The 19,353-nt window shown below is 40.5% G+C and overlaps 1 protein-coding gene across 1 annotated transcript in view; it reads left to right on the forward strand.

Annotated features, from left to right (window-relative positions):
• The window catches only part of THSD7B (thrombospondin type 1 domain containing 7B), a gene marked incomplete at both ends in the record, with an annotated part of 242,972 nt that overhangs the window by 65,139 nt on the left and 158,480 nt on the right, over positions 1–19,353 (forward strand). Inside the window, 3 exons of the mRNA XM_082285365.1 lie at positions 544–713; positions 12,119–12,274; positions 13,869–14,066. Coding sequence (XP_082141491.1) covers positions 544–713; positions 12,119–12,274; positions 13,869–14,066 — 524 coding nt within the window. The remainder of the gene's footprint in view (positions 1–543; positions 714–12,118; positions 12,275–13,868; positions 14,067–19,353) is intronic.

Raw genomic sequence — 19,353 nt, forward strand, 5'->3', positions numbered from 1 at the left:
GGAAAATGGAATTAACTGAGATGCTTTAGCCAATCTCTTGAAGGAACTGGCAGTACCTTACGCACTTAGAAAGCTGCCCTGTGTGGAAAAGCTGCAAGTGCTTGGAGCTCCGTCGATGTATGCAGGATTTCAGCTGTTAAGTGTGTTTCAGAGCGAGGTGTTCAGCTCTTGGCAGAGAGGGGTGGTTTGGTGGTTTGATCCACATGTTTGAAAACTACTGTTCACACTTAATCAAACAGCTTAATCTTCTCTCGTTTTTTACGCCGTGCTCACAGGTGTTGTCAGGATGATTTAGTGTTTCAGAACGCTTTGGAGATTGGTGCTCTGTCAAAAGTTTTACACTAGTGCTCCAGACAAATAGCACATACTTAACCTATGTAAATTTAGCACTCAAAACGTTTCCAAACATTCTTCCCTGTTTTGGATAGGAAAGTGCTGCTATAAAGATTAAACCAACTGTATTTTGTCACCTAATAAAGTATGTCTCCCTCCCCCATAGTCTTTGAAAAACTCATTTTACCTGTTCTCTTTTTATTCCCAAAGGTTTGCCTGGAGGACTTCTGAATGGAAAGCTTGCCAAGTGTCTCTGCTCCTTGACCAGCAGGACCCTCGACACCAGAAGCAGGCAGGGCTCTGTGGAGGTGGGATCCAAACCCGGGTGGTCTACTGTGTCCAGATCCTCGTGGAACTGGGGACACACCGGCTGAAAGAAGGTGTGTGTGTAGGGTCCCTCTGAAGTGCTGACCTGAGTAGATCTGAGTAGGAGAAACAGGAGGAAAAGAAGTAGGTAATGTGGAGTTATTGATAGCCTTTGGCTTGCTGATGTCCTCCTTCTATCCATGCTCACACAGGGAGGTGCTACTTGGCACCAGAGGAAGTCCTGAGGAACTGCCAGGAGGCACAACCTTCTGGGATGAATTGCTGCCAGTTCTGATGTTCACTTGCGCTGGGAGAGTTACAAAGGATGAAGGAACTAAATTTTGCTTGGAGTTGACTTTTCTTCCTCTGTCATACATCAGGAAACCCAGCCCCTTGGTAGCTGAATGCATTTATGTGTAGTGTAGTCTTAGTTTAGAATATAAAGCAGGTTGTCACACACCATTCCTGATACGGTTTTAGCCTCTGCTTCAGATTGATACACAATCTTTCTTGTGATTTGAAGGGGAAAGCAAAAATAATATTGTCACAACTTCTGAGCAGACAGATGGGTTTTGGACTCTGGAAGTGAGTTATATTTCTTTTAGAAGAATAATAAGTAGTTACAGATTCACAATGAATAATTCATCATAGGCTGTTTTATTTACTCGATGTGGTGCGTTTGCAGAATGTGTTTTTGAGCAGAGATGTAAGATAATAACAACACAATATTGTATCTTAGATTTATTTACTTACAGAGGCAAAGCAAATGTTTCCTGGATGCCCTGTGTGTGTCCCAGCATCCCTCACAGATGCTGAGGTTATAGAAAACCAGACCTGTTTTAATCTCTGTTCAGTCCATGCACAGTGGCTGATTCACCTCTCCCAGACACCAGGCACTACTTTGCTCTCCCAACACAACCCCTCTCCTCTTGTTCCACACAAGTCTGTGATGCAGGGGACTTTTCAGAGTTAGAAAAGTGCTGTTGATGAAAGGTGTGTGGCATTTATTGACTTTCTTCATCCTTCTGAGTACTCCTGTGGTCCTTGCAGCCACTGTGAGGCAGGTTGGTGAGCAGAGACCTTGAACTGAATTCATTCTCACTTTATTCTTTGTCAAAATTGTGAATTTCTCCAGAAGACTAGAGGAGAGCCTCTGAATTCCTTAAACATTTACATATGTCATGACAGGAGTGGTGCTACATATCCAGTGTGTGACCCACCTGCAGCTTGTGCCTTGCTCAAAGTTCAGTTCAGCTTAAAAGTTGCAGGCCCTTTCCTCAACTAAGAACAAACCCTGGGATACCCCTTCCTTGTATTTACACTTCTCACCTTTTTTAAAAAAAGTAATTTCATATAGGCAACTGAAAAACCCCGAATGTGCAGAGCAATTGTACAAGGTATAAATAAATGATTACTGTAATTTCAAAGCTGTACCGCAGATGTACAGTAGTGCTTGGCAAGTGAGAATCCCATCTACTGTCAGCACAGTCACATGCAAATGGGAGCAGGGAAATCCTTCCCTATTATCCCTCCTCATCCAGTAATATTCAGCGTGTCTCATTTACTAGCTGACTAATTTTTGTTCTTTGAATAGATAAGGAATGACATATCTTTTGGCTTTTTTCTTCTGGCAATCAGAACTGGCAGAATACTTTTATTCATCACTAGGGCATCTCATATTTTACTGTACCAATTTTTCAGTGATGAGGAGAAGATGAGGAAGTTAATCCTCTATGTATAAGCAAATACAGTGTCTAATTGCTACCATCAAAAGCACAGTAATTTTTCTTTCTTCACCTCTTGAGTGTCCTTAAAGGGATCATTCAGGAATCAAACAAGCGAGTCTAATGGGATATTACAATCCATCACAGTTGTTACTCTTCTGGATACTTCCAAAGAGAATTTGGACCTGGGCCCATGACATATGTGAGAGAAGATTTTGTCCCGTGGTCTCTCCAGCAGCATTCTGGGATAAAAGCTGTTGAATCCTAGTTGGAGACAGGTACCATCTGTGATGTGTTTATACATACTGCTCAAAGCTCTTTTATCCCCCAAGGATATTTCTCCCATTTTTTATTTGCTTAGTGTTCCCATCTATTTCTTCTTTTATTAAAATGTGTGTGTTTGGAAGGGGACCACCTGTTTTCTTGAGTCACTATATATCATTTGTTCAGAAGGTTAAGTCTACTGAAAGCTTTCTGTATTTTGATTATAAGATTCCAACTTGAAGATACTGAAAATGGAAAATTCTCACTCAGGTATTACTTTGAGAAGTGCATTGATAAGATTTCATACTTTCCTCCCCCAAGAAGCGACCTAACTAAGAAATCCCTGTCTTGACCCAAGTGAAGTTATGTTTTCTAAGCCTTGAGGAGGAAGTCTGTACTTTTAATATGGGTGATTATTTGGAGGCAGATCTTCCAGTCTTTGAAGCCCTTGGTAATATTCTTGCATTCTGAAGCTGTGACATCTAAATTTACGTTGGTAAAGGTGTAAAGTGACGTGTAGTTCTGTGGTCCTGTGTATGTAGGTAACCTAAGTGTAGAGACTGTGCTGTTTTTAATGTTAGCTGTTCTGTCCAAGGAGCCCACATCCCTCCTCACTTGTGAGGCTTTTGTTAACTTAGACTGAACTTTAACGTGATTATCTTTCAACAGATCCTGCTGTTTTTAATTATCTCATTGAATTTTAACGTGTTTAAATTTATAATGCTTAATTTTCAGAGAGAGGTTGTCACCTAGTAATTCAAGTTGATCATTATTCTTTTGCTGTCCAGAGGTGGAAGTGGCAAATCTGCATGTTTGAAACGATGTGTCTTTTAAGGAGGAGACACATTTTGCACAAAAGTAGCACAGAATATGCAAGTGAGCTAGTTGTAGTATAGCCCTTTCTTCTCTTCCTGTCTGGGTACTCCCTAATCCTTGAGCCCGGGCATCCCATTTCTGGAACAAACTGTAGGAAGGGTGGCTACCCTTCTTTGTACCTCTCTTTTTTTCAAGTAAATCTGTTCACTCATATGGAAACTCTTCTAAGCAAAGCAGAAATGCAGATCCTCAACTTATTTTCCAAGCCAGACACTGCTGCCATAGGACACATGTGTTTTGTTCTCTTCTGTAAGTGGGCTTACAACAAGAGATAAGATTTTAGTGGTTTTATGAAATTTTATCTGAAATCTGTTTCCCCATAATAAATTTTAATTGATCTGGGTGAACATCACTAACTAGCAATCCCCAGTGTACCAACAAAAAAGACATCTGGAAAAGGTAAGGAAGAATATTCTGCAATGATCAGTTTATGAAACCTGTCCTTGTTTGGCAGTACAACTCTCCTCTCAATCACAGTAAATTATTCCAGTGATATGGGAATGAAAATTCCTCTTAGAATCTGGTACTGGTGTCTGTGTTTATGTTCAGTTACTAAACCTATGAAGTTCCTAGATTTCATCTTCTGCCTCAGGAATTTCTTACTGTCTTTTCTGAAGACCAGGAACTATCCTTCTGTTTTGTAATTAATTTTGCTTTTTGGATTTATCTAGAAACTGTATCTCTTTATCAGTAGTCTGAGAGATGGCAGTCTTTATAAAATACTCCAGAAGTATTTCCTCTCTTCTCTGGATTTGTTGCCTGCTGTCTCTAGTGACTGGGATTGCTTCTCTCTCTATATTTTCTGTAGTTTTCTAACTAGGGATCTGTCTGCCCTGACATTCTTTCATAAAATTTGTGCCTTACATATCTTGACATTTTTCCTTTTTCACTTGTTTGAATGAGATCCAATTTACCTCTCACTTTCAGAATTTTCTTAAAGTGTTTTTGGAGCCTGTCTGCTTAAGTTTTAATTATAGGACTGAAAAGACCTTTATGAAATAATGCTTCACTTCCTTGAGTCCTCTTTATTGTTTATTCAGCATAGTAAATTTGGCTAATAAAATGTACCTCTTATTACCTTCTCACCAGAAATCATTGCAGGTTCCTATCTTCTTAATCTTTGTTATTTTACATCTGAAAATCCACATAAAACTCTCATGCCTGTACAAGGTTCTAAAGTTTTGTTTACACTTTCTTGCTTAATGAGTTTCTCTATCATATTTGTCTCCATATATTTATTTTTATTTGAGCTTGAATTTCAATAGCAGGTATGTGGCATAGTTGTGCCTTCATTATTTTTGGATAGCTTTTAGTGTTACCCTGCAAAACTATTTCTTACAGAAGTCCCTATTATTTTTATACCCCTGGTTCCTTTGAGAGAGATTCAACCCTCACCTGTTAGTAGACATAATACCTTGCCTGACTTACTCCACTGCAGTTCCCCAGCCTATACTAATTTTTGCTTTATTTTTAGGATGCAATTCCACCTAGTTCATTTTACATCAGATTGTTTTTTTATAAACTTGTGCATCGCCAGCCGTAGCAGCAAAATCTCCTTTAGTCCATTTACAACTGAGGACTTGGAAAATACTCAAGTACCTTTTCAGGTCTAATGGTTACGCTCTGATCCATCCCTGTGTGTATTCCCTTATGTAGTTTTGTCTTACAAGCTCCTTTACTGACAGAATCACAAATGGGTCTGAAGCTGAAAGTGGTCCCCTGCACTTTCATCTAAGTCCTACTTCTGTGAGTCTCAAAACTATTATTTTATGGCCTTTATACATTCTTGTTTTCCTCAAAATATTGAGCTTTCTCCCTACTGCTGATAGACAAAAATGTCTATTCCTTTCTTATGTGAGGAGTGAATTTTTTCATACTCTTCTTGATTCCCATATGGGAAATATTTTGGCATTGTGCTTTGTTTTTCAGAAATTGGAGCCTCCTTGTTGTTGCACAGAGATTAATTTGAGAAGTCCTTTCATTCATATCTTGTATTCTTCTCCATTTATCCTCATCCCTTTCTTTCTGCCCTATTGTCTTTTTTAGCTCCAAAATGTGCTGTTTTACCTCCCCTGCTCTGTACGCTCTGTTTCCTAATGAGGGTGCCACATCTATTTCCCTGTGAGTTCTTTGTTCTGCTCTGAATCATGACCTTCCAATGTGTGTCTCCTGGGGGATTAGTGTTTCAAATTGGTGCATGTGGCACCTGTTCAGTAAACTATGGAAGTATCTTTGGGAAGAGGACACTACCAGCAGAAAGTCCGAATTGGATGTGCCACCATCCCCTTGGGTGCCAGGGGTCTTGTGAAGCACCAGGTCCGACTCTTTAGGAGCTAAAAGTTGGTTGTGCAGGTTGTTGTTGTTTACAGCTGTTGCCATCCTGCATATTCATTGGGAAAGGCCTGTGTTGATGGAGATAAGCTGCCCATAGGAGTTGATGCAGGTTATGCACTGTTGGAGTGAATAGGAGCCCTGTGCGGAGTGTGAGCCCTGTATTAAATGCACACTTTTTTCTTCTGTTGTTGTGAATTTATGCTGGTGAAGCTGCAGGAATGAGAAGATTAATTTACTCTATGGAAATTAGAATTTTAGGACTTTGATGTTTAAATCCTGTTGTCCTTGTTTGGTTTATGAAATTGAAAAGGAATAGGTTAGAATATATTAGTAATGAGAAAACTTGACTAGGACCGTAGGAGGGAGAGAAATGATGGTCAGCAGTGGGGTGAAAAAAGCTTTGTTGAGCTGTGCCTGTTACAGCAACAGGAGCATCCAGCCTGGGGTTTAGCTGACCTGAACCACAGAAAGCAGATTCTCAGGTGGAACCTCTCCCACCCCAAGGATCCCTCTTATCCCAAACTAGTTATTTATCACTGGGATGACTGTACTGGCTTGAAAAGATGAGAAATACATCTCTGGAGTGTGAAATATATTCAGGGAAGTCTGTATCAGATTTATATTGCTGGGATGCCAAGTTATTGATCTGTAAGCTCACCAAATGCTGAGCAGAACTTATGAGATACAACTCACATAATGGAAAAATAAATATGTAACAGCTGGCTTCTTTGGGGGAAACCCTGTAGAAGCAGGAGAGGAAATGATTTTATTCAGATTATTGTAGTGCTTGACAGTAGTGTTTAAATGTGTATTTCAAAAATTTGAGTTTGAATCCATTAAGGAAAAAACCATTTTCCCTAATGCCTTTCAGAGGTGTAATATTTTCAGTTCTTTCATATCTTAAAACTAATTAAACTGAAGTGAAGAGAGTAATGTTTAAAAAGACTTTGACAGTGAAAGAAGTCAGCCTTTTAAGAGGTGCCTTATAAATAATAGGCCTTTTTTTTGTCAACAAGCTATTTGTTATGGCCATGAATAGTTATCCCTTTATAAATGCTTTCGTTTGTTTAGCTGGCTGTGGTACACAGCAAATAATATGCTGCCCAGTTAGTTCATGTGAGATACTAGGTTTTAGTCCAGGCTTTTATCTTTGAAAGCTAACATTTTAATTGTGTGTGTATTTTTATAATTATTCCCTTCCACTGAAACTGGATTAATTCCAATTCAAGACAGTGATGGTTTGTTCTGTGTAATTTTGTCCTGTTGCTGTTCTGAGGCTGGGGAGCTGCATTGTGTTCAGGCAGTAACATGGAGTGAGATGAGAAATTAAAAGGATTTGCATGTGTGAGGCTACACCACAAACTGGGACACTGGGGAGAGAGAACAAAGCCAGAGGTGTGTGGAACAGGAGACACTGGAGATAAATGAAGTTTGTGTGGAGCAGCCTGGCTGCTCCCGGGATCCGCCCTGCTGCTCCTGGAATCCGTGATGAGCGTGTCACTAGCTTAGCTTCGGGCCACCTGTGCCACGTCCTGGTGTCCCAAACGCATCCAGGCACATCCAGGCACATCCAGGCACATCCACAGTGGTGCTTTTCTCATGGCAGTCACAGAAGAGGTTTCTCCTTCCTGTTGTGTGAATGCTGAACTCGGCAATGCTCACACTCTTACAAGGCTTTCATGAAGTTTTCATGGATTTTCTTCCCTGTTTTCTGTATTTCTTCTCTCACCCTCTCTGGTGGTCTGCCCCAGTGATTTCCAGCTTTTTTTGGATAACAGCCAAAAGGCTCAAATATCCTGCAGAATCCTTTTTTCCTTCCCATCACTGCATTCACTACCATCCCAGCATCCCTGTTGCCTCTGCTGTTTTTCCTGGACACTCTTAATGAATTGTCACCTCTGATCTGCTCAGTCATGTGGCTCCTGGTGGGGAGCCCCATGTTCACTCTGAATTTTTGCCGGATACATAGAGTTTGTTAATCTCCACAAATTCTGCTGTAGCAAAACAATGCAGTATCCCAGCTGGGATCACAGTCCTGTTGAACAGCAGAGAGAGGACACAGGGATACGTTTTATCTGTGTCACTTTAATAAAATTGTGGGGATTTTTATTGTTCTGAAATGCATTAAACCATTGTTGCTCTTGGCAATCTACTATTAACCCTCTTTCATGCTGTGATTAGCCTTCTATTCATACGTTGTTCCTTGCCTATTAAATAGATTTTAATTGAAAATAGGCCTCCAACTTTGTGCTTAGTGGCTTCAAAATGAATGGATTCTTCCTCAAAGCATAAAGGAGCCCTTTCCATAAGACATGGGGTGCATTAGGCTCCTTAATGGAGGGATGCAAGGGACTGGGATTGGTGCCATTTCCAGGCTTGGTCAGATTGCATTCACCACTTCTCCCTTGTGTAATGTTTTGTTTTTGCTATAAAAATGTCTTTCAGGTTAGAGAAATTACTTACAAATGTTGTGCTGGGTTTACCCCTACTGTGTTTTTCACATGAAGGTGTTTTTATAACGTAACTTGCTCCTTTGTGGTTTTCTCAAGTAATTTCCCTTTGTATTGATCCAAGTGTCTTTGGTTTATAAGTCCCAGCAAAGGCAGTAAGAACTTTCACAAGGATATGCCACCCCTTTCTCATACCTGCCTTGTATCATGGCAATAATTTATTTGGATTAATTTTGCCATATGGCAAACATTTGGATTTATTTCCTTGAGAATTGAATATTACCTAAAGTATGTAAGAGGCAGACCAGATAATATTTGTATGCATTCCAAATATATTAGTGATATTTAGCAAAGTCTCCTTTTGGTTTTGGTATGAAAAACACTTGGGTTTTCATTGTAAAAAGGAAATGTAGTTAAAGTCCAGGAAAAAAAGTGTTATTTACCTCCTGAGGAGTTGAAAAACCATGTTTGACAGGACCCCCTGCAAACAAAATGCCATCCTAGGCATTTCTGCCTCTGTCTGGTCAGCATTGCCTTTAACATAGTATTGGTATGTGTGCCTGCAAGTATCTGTCCACATGACTGTATTCAAAGATAATTTATTTATTGGCTTAAAATTACATTATGGAAATAATCATATCAGAGCTGATTTCCTCTTCCACTCTTCCTCCAAATCATTACCTCAGTAAAAATATATAAGGAAACAAGACACTTTAGAACCCAATTTATTATCTCCTGCTGGTAGCAATAACCTGAAAATAACAGCAAATAGTAAAATTCAAACTTGAGGCAAGACACTGGTGCTGGGAACAGCTGCAGTTGCATTTATAAAGGATAGATTCAATATAACAGCTATAGCAATGTGCAATGTTTCAGAGGCCCCCAGATTAGTACTTGATTGCTTTTTGAAGTGTATTCTATAGATTGGGAAGAACACAGGATTTTAAAAGGTAGGAACAAGCATCATAAATAAGCTGCTACTTGAATCAGAGATGTTGCCTCCCCCTCCCACTGTTTGCTACCCTGGCTTCTGCCTTTCACCTTCCTCCAAAAACATGGCTAATATTGTTCCAAGGAAAATAATTACACAAAAAGCACTTTTTCTATATGAATGTAGGAAAATGCCACCACAGAGTCAATTATTGAACGAAATCAGAAAGCTGGCTCATTCCTAAAGACATTCCTGGCAGCTGTGTGGATTTATCATAGGCATAATGTCAGGTTTTCTCCTGAATAGGACATCCCCAGCCAGGCTACCTGTGCCATTCGGAGGCTGCAGTGTGTGAGAATTTTGGCATTTAAAAGGTTCACAGGAAAAGTCCCCCTTATCATTCCTTTACAATAAAGAAAAGACAAATTTGTTAGAGTATAAAAGAATGGCAGTAGAAGATCATATCAAGCTTTGAAATAAACCAGATTGAAATCAGAGTTTTTAATCAAATGGCTGAAGAAGGAATGAAATTCTGTTTTAAAGAGGACCCTGCTGGTCCATCCTGTCACTCTGGCTGGAAACTGTGTCTCTGTACCTTTCAGGTGTTGGGAAAGGATGCTATATGCATTTATCATTACAGCTTGGGTTTTTTTGTTCTGGTCTTATTCCTGAAGACTGACTGGAGGATTGCAGTCAGTGTAGAGTGAGTATAAGCTGGAACAGACTTGGAATGTATTTGGATATTTGATTAGAATGGTATTTTCTGATTTACCTTTTACAGAATGCAAAGAACTACTTAAGGAATTGAGCAAACAGGCAGCTTTACTCCAGTGACAAACGGGATGCTGGTCCTGGGAAAAATGCTAGAGTTAAATAGGGCATCAGCCCAAGGAAGGAAGAAGAGCAGGAGGCTGGTTGGCGTGGAGAGGAAGGCAGGGATTTCCATCAGAATGGGAAGAAGTCATCCGTGAGTCTGGGATGGCTGGTAGCTCCTTTAACTTTTTGTAATCCATTTTTCTTGGGTTTTTTTTAATCCAAAATCAATTTAAAATAATGTTGAGCACACTGGTTGGTTTTCAAGGAAGGAGAACCATCCAGCTGTATCTAGGCTTCTACATTTAAATAGTTAAATTCAGTACAGAAGCAACCTAAAACTCAGTGAGGAGGGAGGAGCCATTCCTGGCAATGACACCTTGAGTTAGAGCAAAGCAGGACTGGACTTTATTCCTTGGGTTGACCATTTGTACTCAGTTTTATTTGCTTTCCTTTCTCCAAATGAACTCTCAGAAAACTGATACAGTTTTGCAAAGCTTGGTGCTGAGAGGCAGGTTAAGCCATGCATGAGACTTCTAGGGAAAATAAATACTCCTATCCTTAAAACTCTAATATTTATCTCATTCTGTCTGTCACTTTCCTTTCAAGGTCTCTAGAAAAGGTCTCTTTATGTGAGCATTCAGGTGAATTGGATTTATGCCACCTCATTCTAATCTTTAAATGAACATGTCAGAGGCCTTACAGTGTCTCAGAAATCATTCAGAAAATCGTCTTTTTTGCTAAATATATTATCTTTCCGCTTAGAATTAAGTCACACTGTTGTTTAATCCTGTTATTCTGATGAGCTGGAATCCTAAACACTGATATTTGGTCTGAATATCACTTCAGACTGATAGGTCTAAAGTCAGCTTCAGGATGTGCAAATCAAAATTTGTGATTTTCAGCACTAAAGTCTTGTGTTTAAAAAGAAAAAAGTTGTGTTTTTCTTCAAATGATTAATTTTAAAGAAAATGGTGTAATATCAGAGAAAGAAAAGATTACTCATATATTGAGCTTGTTTTTATAAGTTCTTTTCAAATCAATTCCATGCATGGAAGCAAAGAAAAACAGACATGAAAAATAAAAATGAGGATAAAACAAACTCAGTAGCTATAAAAATAAATGAAGTCTTGGTAATGCCATGGCAGAGTAAACTCAAACAAGCCTTTGCCTTTTGAAAGACTGCTTTGATATTGATTTATCTAAAGAGGCAGCCAAATTCAGCCCATAATGTAATTAAAATGCAATATCATATAATGACTCAGAGGACAGATTTAAGAGTCTTTCCCTTTCTTTTCCTTCCTCCCTCTGCCCCGAATAAAAAGGTGAGAGAAGTTAATTGAATCTAGAAATCTCTTACGATAAATGAAAATACAAAGAGAGTCAACTTTCCAAATCTATTGTCAGTATCAAGTAAACTGGTGCTTGGCAGGGCTTGGGATTGTCTCATTTCTGGGATAAAGAGGGTTGGAGATCCATGGGTGCAGCAACTCGAGTAAATGTCTCTCCTCCCACATAGGAAAGATGCTTCATGTGTATGTCTGTATAGAAGAATCCAAGAGCTCTGCTCAGTTTTATTGGAAATAGGTGAAGAAAATTCCAAGGTCTAGGCACTGCATCCATAATCCAGAGATGGCAGTGCCCTGAAGGGCGTGGGAATGGGGAGAGTCCCCTGTGCTTGGGTTTTGCTCATCTGCCTCTGTCTGGCTCCCAATTGCAGAGGGAGCTTTGTGGATTTCCTTCTTAGGTAGCTTTCTCTTCAGTCTGTCTGAAGAGGTCTCCTTGGCCATAAAAGTGGGGATTAGATCCTGGTTTGTTGCTCCAGCATTGCTGAAAATCAGCACTCAATCTAGTTTTAAAGCACATGATTATCACTAAGCATAGTCTCAACTGGCTTGCTGAATATGGGTGGTTTAGATAAAACTTTTAAGTGCCTTTCTGAACACAGGATTACCTTTTTGCTCTGGGAGATAAGACCCTGAAAAATCACTGGATTTTGGTGCATTCTGAAAAACTAAGGCCAGCAGGACAGAGTTACAGCCTTGGTTTTCTTTTTTCCTTTTTTTTTTTTTTTTTTGTTCTCCTAGTTGCCAGACCAGTTGATGGGAAGCTTTGCCAGGGCCCTGCCCCTGCCACCTCCCAGCTGTGTCACCTGCCGTGCCCGGCCGAGTGCGCGGTGTCCTCGTGGTCACCGTGGGGTCCCTGCCTGCCCGAGAGCTGCCAGCACCGCCATGGAGGGAGAGGTGAGCAGGGAATGGAATGTTGCACAAAGACTGCAAAAACACTGGGGTTGCATTCAACATTGGGAGCTTAATGTGTTTTTTAGAAAAATTAGTCTAATGCAGGATGAAGCTCTTGGATGTGTGTAGTGGAATCTGACCTTTAAAAGCTTTTTGCCATTCTTTGCGTGAGAAGAAAAAATTTTTCAAGCTGATTCAGGCCCTTTTATCCTTCACTGAACTTGTGCAGGAGGATTTCTTGGGCTAGCAGCTGCCAGGCTGCCCCTCTCTGATCCCCCTTGGAAGTCCTGCTGCATGCCTGGATTTCAGGGCGAGGTATCAGGATGGAGGTGTATCCCCCAGCCCTGAAATCTGGACTCAGGGGGACCCAAGACGATGTTCTCATTGTTCTGGGCTTGGTTTAAATTCCTGGAAGAAGGATATGCAAGTGTAATTCAGCCTCCCCTGGATTTTAATTGACTGCTCTACATGTTTGTTGCTGCAACATGTTGAGATTCCTTGCAGAGCCTTTCCTAAGACTCTAAGTTGCAAAGATGTCTCTTGGAGTGCATGTCAAGGAATGGATATTATTGTTTGGAAATTACACTGTTTTGACAACTTCTTAAGTTTGTGAAATGATTTGAACTGGTCAAAAATTTTCAAACAAAAAGAGAAATAATAAAAACCATAAATATTTGCAAAAGCATTTCACGTTTAAATGATTTTGAATAATTTCTTTTTGCTCATTTGAGAACTCTGGAAGTTTGATCTTTGTATTGTCTGGGATGGTTTTTATTTTTTATTTTCTTTTCTATTTCATGACCAAAGCATTTCCATGTGGCCTCTACTCATGCTGTGTATTTCCCCATGCTCCGAGACTGTCGGAGGAAAGACCCCCATGTATTTTTTTCTGCTTTTTTCTTAGAATTCTATGTCATTTACATAACAGAACACACTGAAAAATACTTGTGTATTAGTTCTGCATTGTATATAGCAACATGACTTTTGGTTTTATTCAGAAGGAGGTAGATTATGTAATCAATTCTATGATTATTTCTGTAACCTTTTTCTTCCACTTCACATTTGAGTCTTCCAGTTTAATAGGATGTCATTTCAAAGAGGTCTGATATGCATTATGTATCAGAAAACCTTACACCTTCATAAAGCAGAATACTAATTTCTTAGTAAACTGCTCTACTGTGTCTCAAAACAAATCCTTTCGTTAGTGGATTCCCAGACAGAATATAGATGTCATTTATATCTTCAGTTCCTTAACTGTTCCTCTCTTTTTATCTTAATGCTGCTATTACATTAATATATGCATCACTGGCAAATTTCGATATTCTGACATGTATTTCTATCTAATGTTGATGAAAGGGAAAAAGAAATGTGAAAAATGTGGGTTGCTGGAATTCTTTGCACACTGTTAGATTTTGCATGCCTGGGCTGTGGGCACCTACAGCCGAGTGCTGTCCCAATCAATCCAGTTTGTAAATATCTTTCTCTTGTTTGTCTTTAAATCCCCCAGCTCCAGATACCCCGTATAGTCCTCTTGCTACTAGGTGATTGTATGAATATTTTTTCTGTTGTCCAGTTAATTCAGCTCTGCTTTTTCCAGGCTTTAGGATGAGACAGAGGCAAGTGGTCGTGGATCCGGTGGGCACCCTGGCAGGTTGTCCTCACTTGGTGGAATCCATTCCTTGTGAAGACGCGCGGTGTCACGAGTGGGTGGTTTCAGAGGGAGTGTGTGTGACTGACCGTGGGAAATGTGGGCCTGGACACCGCGTGCTGAAGGCTGTCTGCAAGAGCAGGAAAGGTGAGCTGGGCTGTGCTCCTAAAAGCCCTATGGTTTTTTGTGCCTCCTAAAATGACATTTTGTTGCAGAGTAATTGAGGTTATGTACAGTGGCTCCTTACTGAGTTTTTTTAAGAAACTTTCAGATTTTTGAGTTGACTGTGTTGCTCTTGAAAGCCTGGGGCTGATAGAACCCAGGATTTTGCCTGGTGCTTTCTATTTTATCCAAAAGGGGGATGGCTCATCAGTGCAGGTTGTGTGTTGTCATTGCTGGCCTTATCACCACAAAAGTGGGATATTTGTGCTAAAGTAGGGTTCTCGCTGAGGTCAGCAGCTCTATTGGCATTCAGAATATCAGTCCAGCCCCCAGAACCACTTCTATCCTCAGTTTTTAGCCTGTGGTCTGAATATTTCTCTAATTGGGATAACACTGTTACAGCCACAAGCAGGGATGCTCGGTTGTGCTGCCAAAATTAATGCAAGACGAAGATGTAAATGAAATGATTGTACTGAGTAATCCTTCCCTTGGCAGCAGTTTGAGACCTGCAGAGTGTTCAGTGTACGAGCTGCTAATAATGAATAAGTACATTTTTATGTGACGTTTACAAACAGCCAGCAAGATGTTATTTCTTGTGTATGGTTTGAACCTCAGCCAAAAGGTTCATTTCGTGATAAGGTCACTGTTGTCAGATCTTTAGATTCAATTACATGGAGCACAATTTTGCAGTCCTTAGTCACAGCAAGACTGTGCTATCATCTCAAAAGTGGCAAAATTGTGCAACTTTAGAGCCTGATATTGTATCTGAAATGGAGAATTCCTCTTTTACATGGTGCTGGGACCGATCACAGGAAACAATTTCAAGGTGGTAACAAGAGTGGTTAATTGGTAAGTGGTTAAAATAGTGTGTTGTTTACGAGGCATTAGAACCTGGCAGAAAGAAATAATGGCTGCTTTGTCCGAAGAGCGTGGATTCTCCTGAAATATATTTAAATCTGTGTGGTTTCCTTGTTAGTTTGCGAGAATGGGGAGAAAAAAGAAACCTTCAACTGTTATAAAATGACACAGCCAGAATATAGAGAGCGAAGAGCTCACTCTGAATTTTGTGTGAGTGGTCTCTGCTGGTGTGTGATGATTACTGTAGGTCCAGGCCAGCAGGATGTGTGCAGATGGAGTATAGTATTGCTGAGGAGCACCATGTACTTCACACTGCTAAAATTGTGCCAGCATCCATCTCTGTGCCCCAACTTGTGCCGGGGACAGAAAGCATGTTCCATTGCAGCTGCTGATCTCTGATCAGCTGTTTTCTGTGGCTATGATCTTTCAGAACTCAGGCCTTTGAAGTGTCTGTTCTTCACTCAGTTGTTCAACAAGGTATTGGAAGTCTCACAATACCCTTTTCATTTCAATTATTCTGTGGATGTTCTAGTCAGAAAAAAACCAAACCATTCTTCCCACCCTGCCAGCCTGAGGCAAACATTGTCACTAGATGTGATCAGTGTCCACTTAAAACTGAGGTTTCACCAGGAAATATCCAGGTTACCAGGCAGGTTAGAATCACTGCTTAATACTACTCTCAAGCTTTTCTCAAGTCTTGGTTGAGTATGAGAGGTCTGGAAGAATCCTTAAAGTAGAAGTTGGAAGAAGAGTCAAATTGTTTCTTCTTCTCTCAATTCACTAACATAGTTGCTTTGTTCATAACCTTATTTATTTCCTTCTGTAATGTTCTCTTACCTAGATTTCCTTTTCAAAAAGTAGTCTGCTTTTTTTTGGATAAAAGTTGGAGTAAGTGTCAGCTTTGCTTAATGTGTTTTAGCTGGTTAGTTGGCAGTAGGAGGTCAGGAGGGAGTTGTGGTAATCTGATATGTGTCATTTACAGGTGAAATAGCATAAGGCCCGTGTCCATGCCAGGCATTGTACACAATACAATTCAGTATTCTGTGCAAGCAACGGCCCTGCTGGAAGCTGTGTTGTGTGCTGCTATTTTCATTTACTTAAGCATCTTCTGTTGAATTCAGCTCTGTCTCCTAAAATCCAGTGATTTATCCAGTCATTCTGTCGTCCATGCCTGGCATTATTTGCTCAGTATTCCTACTGAATGCCTGAAGGGATGAAAAAAAAAATTTTTTTGGATCCTGTTAAATGCCAAAATCCAGTGTATCATCATCTTAACAGTTCATTTGGGCCTGGAGTTGTGTTGATTAGGGTACTTTGGGTTGTCTCTGTATCCCTGCTGGCAAAATGCCGTCATTTTCATGCAAATGCCAGACTTTGTGATGTGATGCTCTCCTCGTGTTGCTGCAGTGTGCTCACTTCTCTTCACAAGCAGTTTCTCTGTCAGTGCTGTTGGTGTCAGCTGTGCTGCAGAAGAGTTTGCAATCAGGCTTCTTGTCCTTTCCTACCTTCTCCCCTCCATCCTCAGGGGCTAAACCTGTGTCCTTTGCCACCTGTGCTCGGCTGTGGAATGATGGGCTCTCCATGGGTCAGACACAGGAGGCCTTTTCCATGTGGAGTCTGTTCACTCGCCAAAAAGGAGCTTCTGGTCAGCACATTTTCTTTCTGCCGTGTACTGTCCATGGTGCCAGCCCAGGCTGTGGGAGAGGTGAGTGGGGAGCAGGGGCTAACAGACCTCTCTCTCCAACTGAAGCCTCACCTTTGAATCCCTTGTAGTGTCCTTCCTTTCCATGTTAAAAAGCCATCCTTTCTGGTGAGACTGTGGGGCACTGACCCAGGTAACAAACTGCTGCTGGCTGGAGCTGGAGCTTGGACAATTTGGGAGCATGTCCCAGATGGGTGAAGCTCTGATATGCAGGGTTTCTCTGTAGACTTTCCTGTCAAAACAACATTTCTGTGAAAGGGCTTGCAGGAACTTCAGTGATGTAACACTTGTGCTCAGCCTAGAGGTACAGAAATGGCTTTTTGTTTCTTAAATAGGTTAATTTGTAATAATGAAGTGGTTCCACAGAGCGCATACTATGGACAGCAGGGTTTTATGTAGTAGCTGGAGTCTGTAATTTGTGATTTGCAGTACTTTAGCATAGATGAGGAGTAATGAGAAGACAATAGTAATCTCATTACTTTGTCATTATTAGGTGTCTGCTCCCTCCTAGAAGTGTCTCCAATCTCTGTTAATAAGTTACTGAACACATGCAAGGTACTCCTAGTGTCTGGTCCGTGTCCCTTGAGTGCTTCTCTTCTGTATCAACAAAAGGCAGTAGTGTAATAAATCAAATTAAATTAAATAACGTGAAGTAATGCACAGAATGGGGAAAGACTTCTTTTGTATGCTTCTTCTAAACAAAATTTTTCAGGATGATATTTTTTATTTAGCTAGTGAAGGTCAATGGATATGTTTGGGAAAGTCTGTGAATCCAAAAGAACAGTATAGGAAAATTGATGATTGTACTAAAAATTGGATTGTGTAAGTGTGTCATTGGCTGCATTGATCTATAATTCAGATAAAAGAATTTATTTGAAAACTCTTCATATTTACAGACACCTCAGGAATTAGTGGTGATTTTTCTCAGAGTGGTTTTTTTCGGCTGTTCAGCAGGAATTGAATAATTGCCCGTTAGTAATGTATTTTTGGGCAGATTGCTGCAAGTGTCTGACATTTGGTTTCGGACAGCCTTGATTAGAACCGACAGACATTACTGTGCATTGACCAGATGAAAGGAACTCCCTGAAAACTTTCCAGTTCACAAAACACGGACATGCTCAAAACTTTTTCATTTTCAAATGCAATTGTGCAGTAGCCAAAGCATATTGTGTTTCATTTTTTGAAGACAGTGACCAAAATCATCTTTCGTGTGCTTTGCTTCTTTTGTCTTTTTAAGTGGTACAAGCACTTTGAGTGTGGTGAGTCAGGGGACATGCAGACAGCCGGGCTTGGCTCAGGGTCAGCAGATAGAACTTCAATCCACACAGGAGCAGTTTTCCCTTCAGAGGTAATTTCATAGTTGTTTGAATTAGATGCTAAGAAATATATAAACCTGCTGGGTTCAGTCTGATGAAGGAATTTGGGCACCCTTTTTGTTGTTATTTTCCATATCTATTTTAGGCTGCATTAATAATAGAAAATGAGATTGAAACGAGACAAATGTGGAACCAGACCTTGTTTTTAGAAATGCCTATTATGCAGCTTGTGCAGAGTAGTCATTATGGTAAGGAGTACAACCTGAGAACATTCATGAAAGCAACTATAACAATAAACTCATGAAATAACAAGTATGACTCATAAAAGTAACAATTCATTTTCCGAGCATTTTATAAATGTTTCTGACAATGCCATAAATGAATTCTTGCCTATTAGCTGTGCTCTTGAGTAGAGCACATTGTAAAATGTTATTATTCAGAATCCTACCCACAAGTCATCAATCTATTTTGCTGGAATTCCCATGTCATCATTTATTAATTTGCTTCTGCTTGTTCACATTCCTACCAGAAGAACTATTAGTAGCAAAGAGAATTTCTCTGTGACAGTGAACAGCATGGTGTCTTAAGTAATCAAATATATGAAATAAGTCATACCCAAAGGCTTAATTGTTTTAATCGGAAATTATTAGATCAACAACAGGGATTAATGCAAAGGTCATGTGGTTTTGCTGGATTCAGGCTCTTCTACTCTACTCCTGGTTAACAAATGTAAGCACAGCTCAAAAGCTGCAGAGTATTTGCCTTTCTGTACCATCAGCTTGGGTGTCAGGGTTTCTTTGGTTTGTGGGAGTTGAAATTCATAGAATCAGAGATGGGTCGAGTTGGAAGGGACTTTAAAGATCACCTCATTCCAATCCCCTCTGCCATGGGCAGTGATGCCATGAGGTTACTCAAGGCCCTGTCCAACCTGGCAATCCAAACTTGTTACATATCTATGCTGTCTTCATTTTGAGGACAGTTATTTATAACAGGGCAGAATAATCTCTCTTATTCATAATTACAAGATTAGTCTTATTCATAATCTCTCCCTTATTCATGCACAGGTCATGCAGTGCCAGGGAGATGCAGGTGCTGAGCCAGAGGATCAGAGTCCAGAGGGGCCCAGGATGCTGCTCTCTCTCTCCCCCCGTAGCACCCGAAGGACTGGTCCTGGGACCTGTCACAAAAACACCATCTTCAGCACCTTCTGCCTCACCTGGTGCTCTGAGGCACCCTGGGGGTGTCTGTGCACCCCTCCCAGCTTCATCTGATAAATGATAACACCTGGCAGGTCTCAGGACTTGTGGCTGTACCAGGTGAATCTCCCTGCTATGGACCATCTGCCAAGGGGGCAGCTTAGGAATAAACCCTGCTGCCAGAGGGGTTCTGGCAGCAC

The sequence above is a fragment of the Coloeus monedula genome, assembly GCF_965178545.1.
Source record: "Coloeus monedula genome assembly, chromosome: 7".
Classification (NCBI taxonomy): domain Eukaryota; kingdom Metazoa; phylum Chordata; class Aves; order Passeriformes; family Corvidae; genus Coloeus; species Coloeus monedula.